This window comes from Asterias amurensis, chromosome 10, assembly GCF_032118995.1.
Source record: "Asterias amurensis chromosome 10, ASM3211899v1".
In the NCBI taxonomy this organism is placed as follows: domain Eukaryota; kingdom Metazoa; phylum Echinodermata; class Asteroidea; order Forcipulatida; family Asteriidae; genus Asterias; species Asterias amurensis.
Genome location: NC_092657.1, coordinates 15,592,011 through 15,613,191, shown reverse-complemented (window position 1 = coordinate 15,613,191; position 21,181 = coordinate 15,592,011). Strand labels below are relative to the sequence as shown.

Sequence of the window (21,181 nt, the reverse complement as noted above, 5' to 3'; positions counted from 1 at the left end):
TAGCTTCTATGGTAGCGACTGGGAGTGGTAGCTTCTCTGATAGCTTTCTGGGAGTGATAACTTCTCTGGCATCTTCTGAGAGCGATAGCTTCTCTAGTAGCTTCTGGGAGCGATAGCTTCTCCGGTAGCTTCTGGGAGCGAGAGCTTCTCTGGTAGCTTCTGGGAGCGATAGCTGTTCTGGTAGCTTCTGTGAGCGATAGCTTCTCTGGTAGCTTCTGGGAGCGATAGCTGTTCTGGTAGCTTCTGTGACCGATAGCTTATTTGGCAGCTTCTGGGAGCGATAGCTTCTCTGGTAGCTTCTGGGGGTGGTAGCTTAACTGGTAGCTTCTTGTAGTGATAACTTCTCTGGTAGCTTCTGGGAGTGATCGCTTCTCTGGTAGCTTTCTGGGAGTGATAACTTCTCTGGCATCTTCTGAGAGCGATAGCTTGTCTGGTAGCTTTTGGGAGCGATAGCTTCTCTGGTAGCTTCTGGGAGCTAGAGCTTCTCTGGTAGCTTCTAGGAGCGAGAGCTTTTCTGGTAGCTTCGGCGAGCGAGAGCTTCTCTGGTAGCTTCTGGGGTGATAACTTTTCTGGTAGCTTCTTGGAGCGAGAGCTTCTCTGGTAGCTTCTGGGAGCGAAAGCTTCTCTGGTAGCTACTGGGAGCGATAGCTTCTCAGGTAGCTTCTGGGAGCGATAGCTTCTCTGGTAGCTTGTTCGAGCGATAGCTTATCTGGGAGCGATGGTTTCTCTGGTAGCTTCTGTGATCGATAGCTTCCCTTGTAGCTTCTGGGAGCGATAGCTTCTCTCGTAGCTTCTGCTGGGAGCAATGACTTCTCTGGTAACTCCTGGGAGCGATAGCTTCTCTTGATCTCCTTTGGAATATTTTCTTTCTCCTTTTCTCTCAGTGTAAGACAATGGCGGTCCATACAAGAGGAATACCAACAGGTAATTAACAATGCTTGAAAGAAGTTTAATGAGGCAACAACCGGATTAGAGTCAGGAATGTGGCACCAGCGGGGAGGCAACAACAGGGGAGGCAACAACTGAGGAGGCAGAAACAGGGGAGGCAACAACTGGGGAGGCAACAACTGCCCAGGCAACAACTGGGGAGGCAACAATGGGTTTGGGGAGGCAGCAACTGGGTAGGCAACAACATGGGAGCTAACAACAAGGAAGACAACATCTGGGGAAGATAACAACTGGTGAGGCAACAACTGGGGAGACTACAACAGGGGAGGCAACACATGGGGAGTCAATAACGAGGGGAGGCATCAACTGGGGAGGCAACAACAAGGGAGACAACAACTAGGGAGGCAACAACATGCGAGGCAACAACTGGGAGGCAACAACTGGGGACGCAAAAGCTGGGGAGGCAACGACAGGGGAGGCAACAACACGGGAAGCAACAACTGGGGAGGCAACAACAGGGGAGGCAACAACTGGGGAGGCAACAACGATGGACGCTTTGGCGGGTAGTCAACAGTATTGATGCAACCGGGGGTGGATACAACTGTGGGGCAACAACTTGAGAGTGACACCAACGGGGGAGGCACCAATAGGGGAGGCAACTGATCTAAATGTCGAAAGCATCGTGGTAAATCACATGGATGGGGGTGGACGAGGCACAGCGGACAAGGTTGCTGCTGACGATGCCTGATTATGCACAGAAAAGCTGAGTAACTACAATAAAGTGATAAGCTAAATGATTGTATGGCCAAGACAGCAATCATTATTGAGTACCTAGAAAACGACAATTCATTTGAAAAGAATCACTATTTTTAAGACATATCATCATCAGGCATCGCATCCATATAGTGTGTCAAACGTCTGTTCTTCAACTTTTGCCATGTACACATGGACAGATGATGGTTCAAAGTATCACTCATACACAGGGTATATTTGCAGAAAATGCACATCAATCCAACCCCAGAGGATTAATGAAAACTAGGCATAATGATATCATGATGTTTGTGCAATAAAAAAATTGTTTGTTTAAATTTGCACCTACTCGCATGGAAAATGACTAGAAGGCATTGGCACCAAGATTCCATCGGATGAATTTGATTATTAATTTATTTGATTTTATTGAATGTCATCAATAGAGGTCAATTGGGACAAATAATTATTTCATTATTAATTTCTCTGTAATGGTACGCCATGTAATGATGCGTTTAAATGGACAAAACCAATTTAACGTATGTTTCACCCCTTGACCTTTGACCTAGTTGTTCGGAAAGAGTCATTCCAGTAGACAAATATGTTTTTTTAGATTCCCGAGGTCAGGTTTATATTCACCTCTATTACAATGCTTGACCTGATAATGAATAGTTTTAGTGAAAATTTACTTTAAAGTTTGATTATTACCACCTAATTTAAATATGCAAATTAGGTAAATTCTGGGTTGAAACTCTTGTCCCATTTTGGATATGTCATAAACAACCACCCAATACACAAGAATCAACAATAAAACTTGGGACTACCTCACCATTCGTTTACTCTCTTAACTTCAACATTGTACTAAACCACTCACACAGAATCAAAAAAGCCTCCAAGTGTGTAGCTCTCTATACTTGTCAAATGATTGTTGTTGAATTGTCTGGAAGAAATGTTAAGATTTACATCAATACATTGCTAATACAAATGAAACCAAGACAGTGACTTTTCAATCAATGGGTGTCAAGTTTACTCAGTTGTATCTGTCATGCATTTCTCCTCTGTTGACCCTGATTACAATCCAAGTCCGGAGCTTGGCATGGGGATTGGTTCCTTAAGTGAGTGCGTGTGTTTTATTAACTTGAAATTCCTTGCACTGCCAGTGTAAAACTAAAGCCATTCAACAATCCCTCTGCCCATTTGTTATCTTCGGCCCATTGGTGGTACATTGCGGCAGATCGTTTACCTTACAGATCAACATTTTTATTGAATGTTAAAAATCTTTTTGAATTTGTGCAGTTTTATTTAACTATAAATGTGGAGCAGAAACCAAATTAGAACAATGGGAGTTTTTTGTTTTCATTAAAATAAATGTATTGCCGGTGTTATATAATGCAAAATCACACACGAACGAGTTTAGAAACATAACATGTTTTGTTACTAACCAAAATTATAAGTAAAATCTGAATTTCTTATCTCGGAAGCTTTTAAAAACATTTATTTTCTTCTAAACAGGCTTCATTCTTGACGGGACAAACTTTTCGTAGTAGTTTTATTTATTTATAAATCAAGGTGTTGTATTGCATTACATCGATTGAAAACGTCTACCACCAAACGTGGCGGGACTTAGCTCTAAACCTGGGTTGTCGTTCAGCAATCTGCCAAAGGAAGAACAAATAAAACGTGTCAAACTTGAATCATACAAAACATTCGTTATTTGGACTAATAGGACCATTGACTAAGTTAAAGGTACACACAAATTGAAAAACTTACGGTATATAGCCCACACCTTGAAGAGGCCTTCAGGCCTTGTGTGTCTAGCGACTTGCATAAAACAAAAAAATAAGAATAATAACGTTAACCCTCTTAAGTTAAACAATATTTAAAATTTGACAACAAATTACAAACAACAAAGGTTAGATTTCCACTACTCTGCCTAGTCTTACAGTCCTTTTTATTCTGAGTTGGTGTACTGTTACTTGTTTAATAAACACAATTATTTTACTGTATTAGCATTTCATTATGAAACAATTAAAATTTGTGTTTGTTTGTATTTTTTTTATCAACCACTGATACAGATCAGTGTTAATGATTTTGTTTAAAGACTTTAATATTTTCAATTTGTGTGTACCTTTAACTTGGTCAATGACCATATACGTCCAAATAACGACTAATTAAAGCCAATCATCCAATGTGGTATTATCGAAGAGCAAATTCATTGAATATACTAATACTATTCCATATTATTTTATCTAAAACGAGATATGGCTGGCTTCGTCTAGCGGAAGATATAAAGGTAATTTATACACATCGGCCATGTGATAGTTGGTGATAGTTGCCTTACTGACAGTGCGTTAGTGGGCATTGTGTGTTGACATTCATGGTTTATATAAGCCAGTAAGACATACACATTATGCACAATTGTTTTTAACTTAATAAATATCGAATGGTGTGGACACTGGACAGAAAATATTCTAACCTTCGACAGTAATTTTTGGCGGGGCTGCCACGCCCACAAATATTTTAAGTATGCATCTTTAATATTTACATTTTGGACTTACATTGTGGTAAAATTAGACACAGTAAGACCACCGGGCTCGATTTGAGATATCTTGTTTGAAGAAAGCACCCTTAGAATAAAAACAACATAGTTAAAACTGTTAAGGGGTGTCAAATGTCTATGACGCTGAATTATTTTTTTATTTTTTGTTTACGCACTTCTGTCATTAGTATAAGGTGAAACGATTCACTGGTGTTTTCAGTTACTCATAAATGGCACCAAGACTAAACATTGTACAGAGCAAAGATCATGTATTATTTACTCAAAATAATGATAGCATAAAACCTCACTTGGTAACAAGAAATGGGGAGAGGTTGATAGTATAACACATTGTGAGAAACGGCTCCCTCTGAAGTGACGTAGTTTTCGAAAAATAAGTAATTTTCCACGAAATTGATTTCGAGACCTCAGATTTATAATTTGAGGTCACGAAATCAAGCATCTGAAAGCACACAACTTCATGTGACCAGGGTGTTTTTCTTTCATTATTATCTCGCAACTTCACAGGTTTGTTATTTCAATATTTTTTTTTTTAGGTACACCAAGTGAGAAGACTGGTCTTTGACACTTACCAATATTGTCCACTGTCTTTAACAACTAAGACACTGAATCTTAAAAAACTTGTACCGCAAACATTACGTTACTATAAAAGTGACACGGAAACTACACTGGCTGGTCGAAGCAGCGTTGATATGAACTTAAAGATTAACTTCACAAACAGACAGTTTAATACAAGGGAGAAATGAGTTGTATATTCAAAACATTAAAACTAATAGTTCTTACACTTTAAGTAGGTCGTTGCAGTTTATAAATGTATCCGTTCGAATTACTTCCAACTTGTTTCTTTCGAAAAATCTGGGGGAAAAGTGGAACAAAATGGTTACTGCGTCAGACATATCACAGGTCAACGTGTCTGCTGATGGAGGCCCATTTGTTCGCTTACCAGGTTTAAAAACTGCCAATTATCCCTACATATGACGTCACACTCTCTATCTAAAACGGCGCCCTCATTGAATCATTCAGGCAAACAGGCAGATCATTTCGCTCGGCCCCAGCGGCCAGTCTGTCCAGCACCGCTGGGATGGGCTAATCGCTTGCACAAATTCTTGTTCAGGAAGTACGTCATGCGTACATTAAAGTGCATGGAAATATGGCGCAGTGTGAGTGTGATGCATAATGGGACTGCGCATTATTAAACCAATGACAGTGCATGATACGTTTGCCCATCCCAGCGCCTTTGGTTTAAGCAAGGCGCTGGGGACGAGCGAAGCAGATCATCAGAAGATAGCTTCCATTGGTGGTTGAACACGTGCATGTGACCTGGACATGTAAGCGTGGTGCATGAGCTCTTTACGTACGCACTGTATGGGTAATGTTAGGGGGGCACATGAAATGGGCGTGGCTTAATGATGAACACAACCATTCACCATTATAATGCACCCGGGTGAACTGGGTCCATCATTTAAACGTCATGATTAGTTTGGCAAACAAAAAGTAGGTACTTACACTTTCCATAGTTTTCGTCCGGTTTCCATCATCATTCCTATATCTTGCAACTGGTTATCAGATGCAAACCTTTGAAGACAAAAAAATAAAAACGATGTTGCAACCCGAAAATTAAATCGCTGAAATATTTGGATAATTTAAATTGTCTTTATTTAATTTAGCTTGTCTGTATTTCAAATCTTATAGAATGTTATCACTCGAAATGGACATCTGACAGGACCATTGTGGTTATAAATGTATTATAATTGTTTTCGCCGTGTCATGACATGGTTTAAAATAAATCCATTATTCTCATGATCGAGAATTGATAATTGTTTTAATGTTTTCTCAAAAAGTCAAGCATTTCATGGAATAATATTTCGAGGGAAGTCTTTCACCATTACCTTCTGTAAACCCTGTAAGTTATTTGTAAATCTGTGAAATTTTAGCGATTGTGCAACCAACCTCTTTCTGCCGGCTAATCGCCATTTATTTAGAACTGTGGCACTGCTCTCCCAATAACATTCTTATTGAAATAACATTTCTATTGAAAATATCATAACAATGGATTTGGTTCACCAACTTTAACACTGTGTACCTTTTCCAACCGTACAGTACTTCTAAAAATATATCACAAAAAGATGACAGTTTATTGAACCGCACGGTATAGGATAGTGGATGATATACTCCACGCGTTCGATGAAACAAAACAGGATGATATACTTCACGCGTTCAACAAAACAGGCATCGAGTCAACGAGCAACTGGTCTAGTGAAATAATGAGCTTTAATCCCAAAATGAGACAAACACGTATTAAACTTACAGAGACCTGAGGAACGGTGGTACTTTAAATGAATTCGAAATAAGATTCTTGGATACATTCCTGAAATTAAAAGAACAAAGTCAAAACAATCTTAGATCGTCTTTATGCAAATCATGTCCCCCCTCTTCCCTTATCTCGATGTCCCTAACAAATAAACACTCTTCTCAGTTTACATTTACTACACATATTGGGAAAGCCCCAACAGTTTGGGGCAAACATTATACCCAAAGAACGCCAGCTAAATAACTGTTTACATGGAAAATATAACGTTTTCTAATTGCATGGGTACCATTTTACTGAACTGATTTATTCACAACATTCTTGTGTAGCTTGATTGTCTATGTCTGCTCCTGTTCGGTACATATGGAAACTGAGGACACAAACAAATTATACACTTTATAACACCCCTTACAACAATTCTACATTTGCATTGGTTTAAAGCGCGACACATGAAATGTCCTAGTTTTACTAGAAACCTAGCCTTTAGTCAAGGCGCACGCGGCACACCGGATGGCACGCACAACCCCAAAAATGTAACGCACGAAAGAAACAAATATATATCAGCGCGAGCGGCGTAAGCCGCGAAGCACCTTTAGCAACTCGTTTTGGGGCCTTTTGTTTTTCTTTACATTTGCCAACGATTTTGGAGGGAGAAAATGTAATGCATAATACATTAGCGTGGTGATTTGCTGGCAAATAAGAAGCCACAATTACTTGCATGACGTCACAAGAACGTTCGATGCAAATTCGATACATTTTCTCCCACCAAAAACGTGGCAAATGTAAAGAAAAACAAAAGGCTCTAAAACGAGTTGCTAAAGGCGCTTCGCGGCTTATACCGCTCGCGCTGGTAGTATCTATTCGTGCGTTACATTTTTGGGGTTGTGCGTGCCATCCGGTGTGCCGCGTGCGCCTCGACTAAAGGCTACTAGAAACCCGGCGGCGTTCCTTCGTGACGTACACTTTATACAACGTTATTCAGCACTGTGTGTAAACATTCAGAACAATAGAGATCCACACAATGCAGGGATTTAAAAACCAATCGAAAATTCACAGTTCAACACAAACTAAGCTAATTATTTTTTGCATTCTCTAATGAGAGACTATGGCCCTTTTCGAAACAATGGCTTCGGCTTTTGGATTCTGCTTCAGGCTCCGTCCTCTCGTGTGAAGATGAGCGCGCACGCAAGCTAGCCTTGGAATCGAAAAGAGCCTTTGCTAGGGTTAATAGGTGATGGTCGTTGAGCTATGTAGATCATTATTATTAATCAATCACACATTATTATACGTACAGGTAAACGAGACGATCAAACTGCAACAACCAATCTTCTGGTATCTCTCGCAAGAAGTTCGTACTGAGGTCTCTGTAGCACAAGCAAGAACAAAGAAAACAAAAGAAAGAAAAAATACCATCTAAAAACTTTCGGGGTAGAATTTATTCGTATTCTTTGTCACGTTTGGCCTGTCCCATTTGCTAACGAACCTTAATCTGCTTCTAATTGACACATCAGTTCATTATGATAAAACAACCACAGTTCCAAGGTCACACTCTCCAATAGGCCATGGGTCAGGCCGCTTTGAACTCGGTATCAGGGTCAAGTCTGCTCATGCAGTTTCAAGAATGGCATAAACAATACGTTATATCAGTCTACTACACCTGTTATATCCTTATACTCCCGGATCCAAACATTGCACCTTAAGCTGGTAATTGGACCAAGGATAAACCAGTTGCTGCTGACTGCTCGGGCAGATTACATGCCTATTAAATTTAAACTCATGTAATGATAAAATTAAAAACCCCACATGACAATGACTTTTAGTTTAGGTTGAGCTTTGCATATTATGTTTTGAACAAGCCAAGTGTCAGCTTATAATCAAGCAGTCCCCGTGAGTCCAACACGTGCTCAAAAACGAAATGGTGCTACCGCAAAGTGTGCTTACTACAAATCTTTAAGCCTTTGTAGTATACAAATAAGTAACATGATATTGTAGCGATTCCCGTCTGGTGGTCACCAGCACAGGACGAGCGGTAGTCCTGCTGGCACTTGGGGTGAGGTCGTTAGGCAACCGTATATCGCCGCATGTAATAAAAACGTGGGGGAAGGGGTCTAGAAACTGTAAGAAACTGTTGACTTCCAAGGAGTGAGGGCTGAGACAAGTTACTGATTGACTATTGATCCGTTTTATTTATTATCCCTACGAAAGCACAGTAATTCCTGATTCCAACTACGCAATCTTCCTTTACTTAAGGCCAGAAATGGTCCCTTAAGGCAACTGACTAAACTTAAGGTCACCGAAATCCCTTAAGTAACTGGTAATCCCTTAAGCAACTGGAAAATCCCTTAAGGTAACTGGAACTAACTTAAAGTAACTGAACCGCATTAACAGTAAAACCAAAGCTGCCTTTAGGGCCTGATAAAATCCCGAACTCCGTGCAACCAATACAATACACAATAGAATATGCCTTAAGGGCCTGATAGAATCCCGGACTCCAGAGCAAACAATACAATGCAATGTGACCTCCTTACGGGAGTGGATTATCGCACGTCTCTACGTCCAACTTGCCATAAATAACACAGAAAATAATCCAATAAAACTTACCCCTCGGTTACACAACTGTCAGCAGCACGCACCGCAACTCCCAATACTCCCCACGCTAGCCCTGCTACTACTCCCGACACGTGAACACACTAATCACGTCGCCTCCTTAATCCTCCCCGCCAATTGTTAAACACCACTATTGAAAACACGTCTGTACCATCCGCTGTCCAGTCTGCAACTGCCCGCTACGCACTCTCCACGCACGAGGCAGCAGCGTGCTCCCCAAAATGCCCCGCGGCAGCCAGCGCCGCGCCAAACCGCCTTTTTGCGCGCTAAGGGCGCCTACTCTCGCGCTAAGCCTGGAGCGCCACCGCGCGGTACCATTTCGTTACACAGCCCCCCACTTAAGTTAGGACCACCCGGTCCGTAAAACTAATACCCTAAAAACGAAATGTACCTCAAGGTGCTTACAAATTTATACAGAGAAATAGTTAGTTTATACATCACAGTTTATGCACCTGCCGGACACCTTTAAGTAACACAGGGGCCCCTTAAGGGAGCTTAAACAATAAGTTCTCACAATGCCTCCTTAAGGGAGGTTAACACACTTTAAGGCAAGAGTCTGCTAATGCTCCTAAAGGGAACTTTAAGTAAAACACATTTCAAAAATCACAATGTCTCCTTAAGGGAGTTTATACAAATCAAATCCAATCATAACACAATCACGTTATACAATCCAAATTCGTAACCTAATCCTTAAGGGAATTACACAAGATTACAAAGGCAAGATCTGTTATCAAAATATACTCTCTTAGACAACTTTTATATTGAAAGAAAACAAGGTTATAAACAAGTAACGCTTTAGTAAAAACGAGCCTAAAGTGGACTACAACTACTTGAGGATAAACCCTGCCGTGAACTGCACGTCGTATGTCCGCTCGACGACCTCTTCGGAGATCTTGAGGCCATTCTGAAACTGGCTTCTTGTGTTGACTTCTCTCACCTTACGGACGTTTCCAGCCATCATCACCTCCAGGTCAGCAGTATCAAGTGGCACTGCTTTTCGCCACCCCGGGTTGCCTCGATTGATCCGCACACTCTCGCCTGTGGTGGTTCCTCTACCGGTGCGGCTTGTCCCAGCCCGTGTCGAACACCCTGAGCTGGTGGAAAGACGTGTTGTTGCAGGTCTCCTTCGTTGTATCGTAGGGTGCTTCCCTTTAGTGCTCGCCCCAGATTAATGGACAAAGGAGCGTCGTTGTTGTCCTCCACTCCTTCCTCGTCGGTACCCTCTTCCTGGGCATCCTTCATCATCGAAATCATACCCCGAGGTTTCCCTCCATGGACTACCCGGCGCCGATGACCCGCCTCTTCCAGTAAGGAAACTGACGCTGGCGACAAGGACAGTTCCGCCGTTTCCTGTATCACCAGGTTCCTCCCAGGAGTTAAGGGGAGCTGCGTCTCCTCAGCCGATTCCTCTTCCTTCTGTGGCTCCCTGGTTTTCTCTGTGCACTCTCTCCTCTTCCTGGACTCATTTCTGGGTCCGGGATTGGTCACCTCCGTTTCCTTCCTCTTGCGTCCCGAGGGGGCAGGGGAATCACCCGGAACATCCACATCGTCTCCTGGGGAACTAGCAGCTCTCCGTTCTTCCTCCGTTTCTGGGTACAGCGTATCCAGGTCCTGCATCCCTGCAGGGTGGTGGTTGGTATAGTGAACCTCCAGGTTGTCTTTCCTTGTATATCTCCTGTCACACCTCTTGCAGAAGTACAGGATCTTCTTCTTGGTGGTGTGAGTCCCCAGATGGGTCTCAAGACTCTTCTTGCTCACGAAGGTGTCGTCACACTCCGAACATGCGTATAGCTTCATCTTATCCCAGTCCTTCGGTCTGTTCCATCCTGGCTCTTGGTCCTCCATCCTCCTTTAAACTGTAAAGAAATAGAACAAACAAAGCAACAGTTACTTCACTGCAGTTACCCCCATACTGGTTTGCTACTCCTACGTTACGCCTTTGTTATCCTAGTACCATACAATCGATCCCCCCAATACTCCAGAGCTAATTAATTACAGATACCGCTGTGGCGGCCTCCGCTGGCGCAACGGATTCCGTCTCGCCTGTACAGGCAACGGTGTCATGTCTAAGGGTCTAGATACCTGAGCAGGACCCGCATGGCCCATATCTTCAGAGGATCCCCGGTCACCTTCAGGTGTCTCTGGTTCTACCTGGCCCGCTGGCATCGGGCTATTAATCACTTCCACCTGGGATGCATCATCCACCGGGATATCTCCTGCGGGTTGCCCCTGCAGGGCCTGCGTCCCTTCGTCTGCATCTGACATCCAAGGCTGTAAGGGTGCACCTTGATACGGCTTAAGGCGGTCACAGTGAACAACCTTCGTTTTCCCTCCAGGCTTCCTTTGTATCCTTAAGGTTACGTCCGACAGCCTGTTTACTACAAGGTAGGGTCCTTCCCACCTACACATCAACTTGGGTGACACCCCTTCTTCTTCGCTGGGTTGAACAACCAGGCGAACGTGCCTTCAGCAAAGTTGCCCTCGCTGGTCCCCTTGTCATAGTTTTGTTTCTGACGTCTTGCACTTTTCTTCGAGCGTTCTCTAGCCCTTTCATGTGCGCCCTGCATTCTCTCACGCACCACTTGGGCATAGTCCCGCTCCTCCTTCCCATCTGCGTCGCCTGCAGGGGGCTCCTCCACTGTCAAATCAAGGGGCAGAGAGACTTCCCTACCGAGCTTCAGCATGTTTGGGGTTTCCCCAGTGGACTCTTGTGGTGTGCTGCGGTAAGCGCCGTCGCATTAGGCAACTCCTCGTCCCAGTCCTTATTGTTTGCTTGTTCTTTCATCAGCATGGCTACGATATTAACCAGGGTGCGGTTAAACCTCTCAACCATTCCGTCAGACTTGGGGTTGTAGGGGGTGGTCCTGGTCTTTTCAATCCCAAGCGTTCTGCACACCTCGGCCATGAGCCTCGACTCGAAATTTCTCCCTTGATCGGTATGCAGTGTTTTAGGCACGCCGAACCTGCACACGAACTCCTTGACGAACTTGTCCGCAACATTCTCCGCCTTCTCATCTGGAATGAGGTAGGCTTCGAACCACTTACTGAAGTAGTCCCCAATCACAAGTATGTAACGATTGTCATTCTTCGTCACTGGGAAGGGTCCTGTAATGTCCATCGCTACTCGCTCCATCGGAATTCCCACTAGGTGTTGCTGTAAAGGGGCCCTTCTCTTTTTGTTGGGGGACTTCCTCCTAGCACACACATCACACTCTCGGATGAAGGACCTTACGTCTGCAGCCATCCCTTGCCAATAGAACTTGCCGTGCACCTTCGCCATTGTTCGCTTGGTTCCTAAGTGTCCACTCAGCCTTCCTGCGTGGAGCTCATGCAATATCTCTCCTCGGAGCTCCTGAGGTACCAAGGTTTGCCACTGCGTTTGCTTTCCATTGTGAGACTCCCACCAACGCTGTAGTACGCCGTTGCGAACAAGCAGCTGCTCCCATCGTAGCCAATAGTTCTTGCTTGCACTGGATGTTACTGACACTGTCATCCAGTCTGGCCTGGGTACCTCGGCCTCCTTAGCCTTGATGACCCACTCCATAGAGCTTTCCCTAAGCTGTGCCTCCCTCCAGTCGGCCTTGGTTATTTGGGGTAGTACACCCACGGCGCGCAAATCAGCTCTGGCTTCCTCAGCCTTTCCTGCAGGGCCACTATCTCCTTCATCGCTATCCGGTACAGGCACTATCCCTTCACTTCCTCCTGACTAGCGCAACTGGCCACCCAGGTCCGGTCCTTCCATTCCACACTGTGCACAAACGTTCGCACCCTGACCGTTCTGGCACCTTATTCGTTCTCCATTCAGGGTCAACACCATGTCCTTGAAGTCCAGTCGTCCATTTGTAGGCAGGAGAAAGTCCATTCCTAATATCCCCTCCAAATCCAATTTTGCAAATATCACATGTACCGGGAGGGTTGTCTTGCCAACCTGGATCTCCATCAATGCTCCGCCAATAGTCTCTATGGAGCTACCATCCGCCCCGTACAACTTCGCTCCCCTCGTATTCAGTGAAGGTCTCCCCTCCGGAGCCATTTGATAGTAAACTGCTGCTGACAGCACCGTGTTTGACGCACCTGTGTCGATTAACATCTGTGTTTTTACTCCTCGTACCTGAGCGGTCACATATAGCCCTGCCATATTCGAACTCTTCCCTGAGAGCGTTATCCCTTGGTTATACATTCCTAGCACTGGCCCTCCTTGGAAGTTTCCAGGTGTCCTTCCTCCAGTTCCAGCCTTCCATTGGGCCCCACGGTTGGCTGGGTAGCGTTTCCCGACTGCCAGCTCCTTTCCCTTCTCGGCTCAGAACATTCCCTCGCGAAGTGACCCTTTTTGCCACAGTTGTAACAGGCATAGTCTGCACTTGACCTTCCCCGTGGAACTGCCGACTGGTAATCCCCCTTAGAACGTGACAGGTCCTCCAACATGGCATGTATTCCACCCAAAGCCTTGCGATCCTGAGTGGCCCTTAACTCTCCTTGTAGACCCTGCAGAGAGACCTCGTCCTCTCCTCCTGCAACAACCCTTGCAAACTTTCTCCCCCTCCCATTGGTCCTATGTTCCTCTGTCCGAAGGAAACTTTCTGTCTGCAGAGCGGCCCTAATGGCGTCATCTAAAGAGGTTGGGCTTACCCGGAATATCCCTTCCCTAATCTCCCGGTCCTTGACCGCATCCATGAAATGTCCCTTAGCCAACCGTTCCCGGCTATCGTCGGAGAATTCCGGGTAGGCCAATGCAGATAGCTCCCTTATGCTCGTCCCTAGCTCCTGCAGTGTTTCCACTTCGCCCTGCCGACGGTGCCTCACCTCCATCATATGGAAATCTGCTTGTTGGCCCGGGCCAAATCTCTGGTCCCGACGGAGCATCAAGTCCTTAAGCGACGACTTCTTCCCCTCCGGCTGGCATCCCAGCACCTTTAACGCTTGCCCTTGGAGGCTGGCAGCGAGAAACACGACCGCCTGCTCGTCACTCCAGGCATTCGCCACGCAGCAAGCTCGGAAATGAGCCTTGTAGTCATTCCAAGGAACCTTCCCATTGAAACGATCCGGGCAAATGTTCGGTTTTCGAGGTCTGTCCACATTGGGGCTGGTAATAGTCGCATCCTCCTTACGTCCCACCTCCTGTTCTCTTGCTCCTGAGGTGTCCCTAAGTGTACCGGAAACCACAGGACTCGGAGTGCTGAAAAACATGTCTGGCGTAGGGGCTCCAAGGACCCTGCCCGACTTATGTCTCTCTTCCATCTCTGCGTGTTGCATACGCATCCTGCGCAACTCCTCCTCCATTACCCGTCTGGCCTCGACAGCATCCTCGACTATATTTTCGGCTGTATGAACCTCCATCCGAAGCACCTCCAACTCCTCCTCCATTGCCCTTGAATCCATCCGGTCCATCATGCGGTCCGTTGTACAGCTCTAGAATAACCCTGTCTCCCACAAAAATTACAGCAAATCCCACTTCTGACACCAATGTAGCGATTCCCGTCTGGTGGTCACCAGCACAGGACGAGCGGTAGTCCTGCTGGCACTTGGGGTGAGGTCGTTAGGCAACCGTATATCGCCGCATGTAATAAAAACGTGGGGGAAGGGGTCTAGAAACTGTAAGAAACTGTTGACTTCCAAGGAGTGAGGGCTGAGACAAGTTACTGATTGACTATTGATCCGTTTTATTTATTATCCCTACGAAAGCACAGTAATTCCTGATTCCAACTACGCAATCTTCCTTTACTTAAGGCCAGAAATGGTCCCTTAAGGCAATTGACTAAACTTAAGGTCACCGAAATCCCTTAAGTAACTGGTAATCCCTTAAGCAACTGGAAAATCCCTTAAGGTAACTGGAACTAACTTAAAGTAACTGAACCGCATTTACAGTAAAACCAAAGCTGCCTTTAGGGCCTGATAAAATCCCGAACTCCGAGCAACCAATACAATACACAATAGAATATGCCTTAAGGGCCTGATAGAATCCCGGACTCCAGAGCAAACAATACAAAGCAATGTGACCTCCTTACGGGAGTGGATTATCGCACGTCTCTACGTCCAACTTGCCATAAATAACACAGAAAATAATCCAATAAAACCTACCCCTCGGTTACACAACTGTCAGCAGCACGCACCGCAACTCCCAAAACTCCCCACGCTAGCCCTGCTACTACTCCCGACACGTGAACACACTAATCACGTCGCCTCCTTAATCCTCCCCGCCAATTGTTAAACACCACTATTGAAAACACGTCTGTACCATCCGCTGTCCAGTCTGCAACTGCCCGCTACGCACTCTCCACGCACGAGGCAGCAGCGTGCTCCCCAAAATGCCCCGCGGCAGCCAGCGCCGCGCCAAACCGCCTTTTCGCGCGCTAAGGACGCCTACTCTCGCGCTAAGCCTGGAGCGCCACCGCGCGGTGCCATTTCGTTACAATATCTTCATTTGACGTGTAAAATTTCGGGAAAACCAACCATGTTACCTCCTTTAATCAATGAGTTCCTCATATGACCGTGTGAAGTTGAACTCGCGCTCCCCTACACTTTGTTTTTACATAACAAAAGAACATTTTTTTACGAGGAAGGCTCGTTCTCTTTATAAAGAATCAGATTTCCCCAGATTTGTAATCTTTGGCAAAATGGTAGAATATAAGCTGACACGAAGGGAGTAATGATGCTTGACTTCGCCTGGGGGTTTCCAATAAAAATACAATGCTCTGCTTGAAAGGGTGCCGTTCAAACTGTATGCAGTTCAGTTTAAACTTATCGCGGATCATTCATATCAGCATGTTACTTCAGCGTCACGATGTCAAATACCAACATGTAGAAACCTCCTTCAAAATTAATACACGACTGTTTACAAACAAGACTTATAGAAAGCATTCTAACAAAAATTACTCTTGACTATGTTCATAATGTGTTAATTTATTTGTTAGATAATAGACTTGAAGAGTTATATCCAGCAATCTTTCTGAAAAAGTAGCCGTCCCATTTTCGAACTGTTTGTGTTGGATAATCATGCATACAATGAAATAAATGCGCTGTCCGACTTGTATCATAAGATTAACCGATGATTTGTTTTATATTAAAGTCACCTGGACATATTTTGTTAGTATTTGTTTGTAACGATTTATATGTTTAAAAATATATAAAGTTGTTTGGGGGTGACTCCGCCTACCCCTTTTGTGACGTCAATCAAGGCAGACTTTGCCTCGATCGAACAAAGACCCCCTCGAATTTGCCTGCAACGCGTAGAGTAAACACACGTGCAAAGATGGGGTCTGTTTGCATAGTCAGACTCACAAGAGCAATAGCGGTCCGGTCCGACGTCTTGTTCAGCGCTGCGTGCAGCGAACACTTCGAGCCGCCGTGCTTAGAATGCGGAACACACCAAACATTTCACATGAAGAGAAAAGTTATTAAAACAAATTACGCCATCACAACAATTGTTCCAGCTAGTGGGAAGTCGAAAAGGGTACCTGGAAGACGTTACGAACATAAAGGAGAACGTGAACAAAATTTCAGGTAAGTTTGAACTTTGAGGGCATGTTTTTTAGCGTGCGCCTAGCGTCACGATTTTTGTTTTGGTTGGCACTGCATGTAGGCCATGGGCCCAAGCCATTTATTCTGTCAAAATGCTGCAGGGTCAGGGGTGAAGAAGGTTTGAGGTCATAATATCATAGAGAAGGTATTCATAATAAATAATTTACAATGTTCAAGTTCAAAGTTGGAGTTACAACCTTGTTCCCAAATATCACGAAAATGGTGATATGGGTCTTAAGTACACATAAATTCACTACCCATGGGAACGAGTGTGAGATTGTTTGTTTGTTTGTGTAACAACACAGATGTCAGACAGTGCATGCAATGGAGGGGTTGCAGTGGGTGTTTGTCGCGTAACAAAAGACGAATTTGAACCTGTTATTGCATTTAAAGAGTATTCTTGGGATAAAGTTATTGAATGTGTAAGTACATGGAAAGAGTTAGATGGTTTAGAGAAGAAAGCTGCCATGGAATTTGACCTAGAAAAGAAACATTTGTACGGGTATGACATACAACATCATGTATGTATTACTTACATATTACTACTACTACATGTACCAACGTTTTCTGGAGGCGTATTGGATATGGGTTTCAGTTGAAGGAAGATGTTATATCTATCCTCTCCAGAAACGGTTATATCCAAAACCAATAAGAGAATGGAGAGGTTAGATCTTCTTGGATATTCTTAAGCAAAAAGCAAAACAAATCAGCAATTTGTAAAAAAGTCTGTCAGACACGCATTTTACAGATATTGAGCTAATCGTATTTTTGCGTGGTTTGAACTTCATCCCCAAACGGTCTACCATCGTTTTAATGGCGGGGAAACAAAGGTGGAGCCTATATACACCCTTTCCGAATGCCCTCAATACGGAATCTTTAAGTCGCCCGACACATACCTAGATTCGTACATTGAAGGTACACTGGAGGAGTTGTTCAAAACAAAAATAAAAAATGTGCGACAAACTGACTAAAGCAGACGTCAAAGTCAAACAAAACAAAAAAATTCCATAAAACCATCTGACAAAGCCAGGGGTGTTTGCGTTCTCAATAAATCAGACTATATACACGAGGGGACTAGGCAACTATCTGGGCCGCACTATAAGTTGGTTGACGAGGATTTAGCAAGTGAAATCACAGCTGCGGTCTACCAGGCCGTAACTAATCTGTTCAAAGAATGGATAATATCCAAGGAAATATTCAAGTTTCTCGACCCCGGCCCCACAACCACCAGATGATTAAAACACCCAGCCTATACCTACTGCTGAAGATCCATCAGTGGTTGCGGGGCCCCAACTCAACAAATTTCAAAATACATGGATTTTTCCTTGCTTCCAATTGTCAAGCAACAAAGCACATACACACGAGACTTTTCACAGGTTCTCCAAAAACTTGACACTTTGACATTGGACAAAGACTATCTCCTAATCAACTTGGATATTGTTTCAATGTTAACAAACTGTCTACAAAAAGAGGCTACTCAGTTTGTGATGCTTTAGACGAGGACATCCAGGGCTATACGCTGTACAATAAAAAAAAAAGAAAAACAAGCACGTTGTATTTTGGAACTAATCAATGGCGCAAATGTCTTTGAGTTTAATAACAGATTCTATAAACAAACAATAGGCGTGGTCATGAGATATAGAGATGATGTTCTTATCATTTACAATGGCAACCGAAGCAGGGCGGAGGATTTCATTAGGACACTAAACAACTTGCATCCAACATCTATTCATCTCGGAGATATCTGAACAACAAGTTACCTTTTTAGACCTTGTCCTTAACAAAGGAGAACGTTTTCAAAAAGAAGGGAAACTGGATACTCGAGTATAGCTACACAAAAAGCAGACACATTCCAATATCTTGCTCAAGATTCAGCACACCCAATCAGTATTTGGCAGCGTTATTAAGGGTGAAACGACAAGATACAAACGTTATATGTACACACTCAAAAGACTTTAAGGAGAAGATAACTTCTTAAAGACTAAACTGTCAGAACGGGCTACAACACGGAGAATTAACCCGCTCGCTTCACACTTAAAGTAAACGAAGACCACCGGAACTCAATGTTGGCTGCCTCACCTTATTTAAAACAACAGACTATATCTAATCCCCCACTCGTGTTCATCCTGCCATACTTTGCACAGATCCATCATTCCACCCTTAAATGGGCTTTCCTTAAACACTGGCACCTCTTGGAAGGGAATGCTTATACATCTCAAAAAACTCTTCCCAGCCCCACCACTGCTGGCCTACAATTTACATAAAACAAAAATACGATCTAGATTGCCAGACCCTACAGAAAAAGACTGGCTCAAGAAGTTACCAATACACAGAAAAGTGTTCTTCAATTTACAATGATTGCGCCTTAACTATTACAGATATCTGAAAGTATGCGAGTATGTACCGGTTTTACTTTTTATGTTTTTTTTACCTCTATCTGACCTTCCCTTTAATAGCTAAATCATTAAAGTGAGAAACGTCACTTTATTCCAATATTCCATATTGATGACAGCGGTTCCTTCTAAAAAGTATATGTCAGGTAGGGGGGGACAGAGACACTGGAGCCACTTCCATGATCTACATTTACCTGTACATACTGTAAAAATTATGCAATTCACAAAATATGTTTCCCCCTCATAATATTGGAGGAAACTTGTGCATTTGTAATTGTGAAATTTTTGAGATTTTTTGTGGGCGTGGCTTACCAGGGCTAAATGGGGGCACATTATCCCCCCCCCCCCAGTTTCTGGTTTTCTGGATTTTCAAAGCATATAAAACTAGTTCATGTATGCCACTTAGGGAAAACTAACGACTTTATACTCGGCTCAACAAAATTTCCTCACTGCATGCAAAAGTTGTGCATGTAAAGACTGTATTTATATTAAATTATTGACTTTTTGCTAAAAATGAGCTATTTAACTAAAAAATGGCAGCCATTTTGTAAACGGGCACTTTCCATGTTTTGTGAAATCCTTCCAGATCATAATTTTTATGCAACAGGACATCATTTTTGTATAATAGCTGTTCATTTTAGGGTGTTTCTTAGACATTTCTACAAAAAAAATAGCCGCCATCTTGAATTTTAGCCGCCATCTTGGATTTCTCGCTCGCGAACCAATAGTTTTATGAGAACATTGTTTTTTCTTGGAGAGGGCACCATTCCCTACATTTTGATGTATAGATCTCCCCTTCACCCCTGGGGCTGCAGCATTCTTCTATTTCTAGAGGACTTTTTGCCCTTCGGCCCATGGCCTAATGCGATTCACCGGGCAGGGTAATCCGAGTGGACCATCCGCACAGCAGCCGTAGTGCATGCAGTCTGCTCCGTGGACCTTTGTTCTCTACGTAGGCATCATACCGATCAGGTACCAGACGTAGTGTACGGGGCCAGACTACACATTTTCTCTTCAAATAGCGCGCCTCGATTGACGTCAAGAACAGCGCCCTCTCGGGTCGGGGCAAACTCTTAAATTTGCAAATAAAATAAGAACTAACTTTGTTGAACCTTAGTTAACTGTTTATTCACATTCCACTCATCAAACCACATATCTGAGTGACAAAAGCTTTATTTTGAAAAAAAAATAAAAAATAATAACACTTCCAGGTGACTTTAAATTGTTTGGCCATCCGTCTGTGTATCGATACGTCTGTACCATAGGACTGCGGCAGCCGAGTAACCAAACTGGGTGAGGGGTTCATTCCGAGTACAGTTCTCACTCCGAGTACAGTTCTCGAAATATTTGGTTCTTCTTCTGAAACGTTCACCTCAATAAAAAAATAAAAATAAAAATAAAAATAAATAAACCAACCCAAATACTTAATAATATCAACTCTAACTAAACACATCTTGAAATAATTATCAACATTAATTTAAAAATCACTTACAGTTTTGTGGTGTCATTTGGTATGCCGATTGGTAACTCTGTCAGATTCCTAATGCTGCAGTCAACAGTCAATGACTGTCTATCGCAATGGCAAACCTCACACGCGTCCCCCGTAGCCCTGGCTACAACTAGTCCAATGATCAGTACACAAGCAATCACACCTAAACAAAGAGGTCGCAAGACGCCTTTAAATCCACGGTCGGCCATATTTTCCCAAAGCAACCTTCTTGCAAATATAACAAGTCACCTGTAGCCTGTTTGTGGAAATTTCTGGCGTTAATATGTGAGATGAACTTTAACATAAGATATGAGGTTTAAATGTAACCATTATCAGGAGATGTTGTTCTGAAAATTTGTTCCAATCTTCTGTGACCGCTGTCCTGATAGTTCTGATCGAAACTATATAAATTCAAGTTTATAAAGGAAATAACACTACATCATCATACGAGACGTGTTATTTTTTACACAACTCAGAGGTACTTTCTAAAGCTAGGTATGCATTGTACGTAAAAATCCCAGTTCTATTCATGTTTTTGCATGAATGGAACCTAACAAAAGATTTCATGTTTGGCTGTGAGTGGGGTTTCCCCAATAAATTTTACCAAATTACGAAATACTGTGACAAATGAACCATGACGATTGTTGTTCCGGGTTGAAAAAAAAGTGCAAGGT

General features: G+C 43.5%; 1 protein-coding gene across 1 annotated transcript in view; it reads right to left on the bottom strand.

Moving 5' to 3' along the window:
* The window catches only part of LOC139942912 (uncharacterized), a 52,671-nt gene extending 31,788 nt beyond the window's left edge, over nucleotides 1–20,883 (bottom strand). Inside the window, exons 1-8 of the mRNA XM_071939732.1 lie at nucleotides 20,511–20,883; nucleotides 7,793–7,864; nucleotides 6,501–6,560; nucleotides 5,699–5,767; nucleotides 4,976–5,047; nucleotides 4,194–4,262; nucleotides 3,222–3,290; nucleotides 2,510–2,575 (exon numbers count right to left, since the gene is read on the bottom strand). Coding sequence (XP_071795833.1) covers nucleotides 2,510–2,575; nucleotides 3,222–3,290; nucleotides 4,194–4,262; nucleotides 4,976–5,047; nucleotides 5,699–5,767; nucleotides 6,501–6,560; nucleotides 7,793–7,864; nucleotides 20,511–20,716 — 683 coding nt within the window. The 5' untranslated portion in view covers nucleotides 20,717–20,883. The remainder of the gene's footprint in view (nucleotides 1–2,509; nucleotides 2,576–3,221; nucleotides 3,291–4,193; nucleotides 4,263–4,975; nucleotides 5,048–5,698; nucleotides 5,768–6,500; nucleotides 6,561–7,792; nucleotides 7,865–20,510) is intronic.
* Nucleotides 20,884–21,181: the final 298 nt, after the last annotated feature.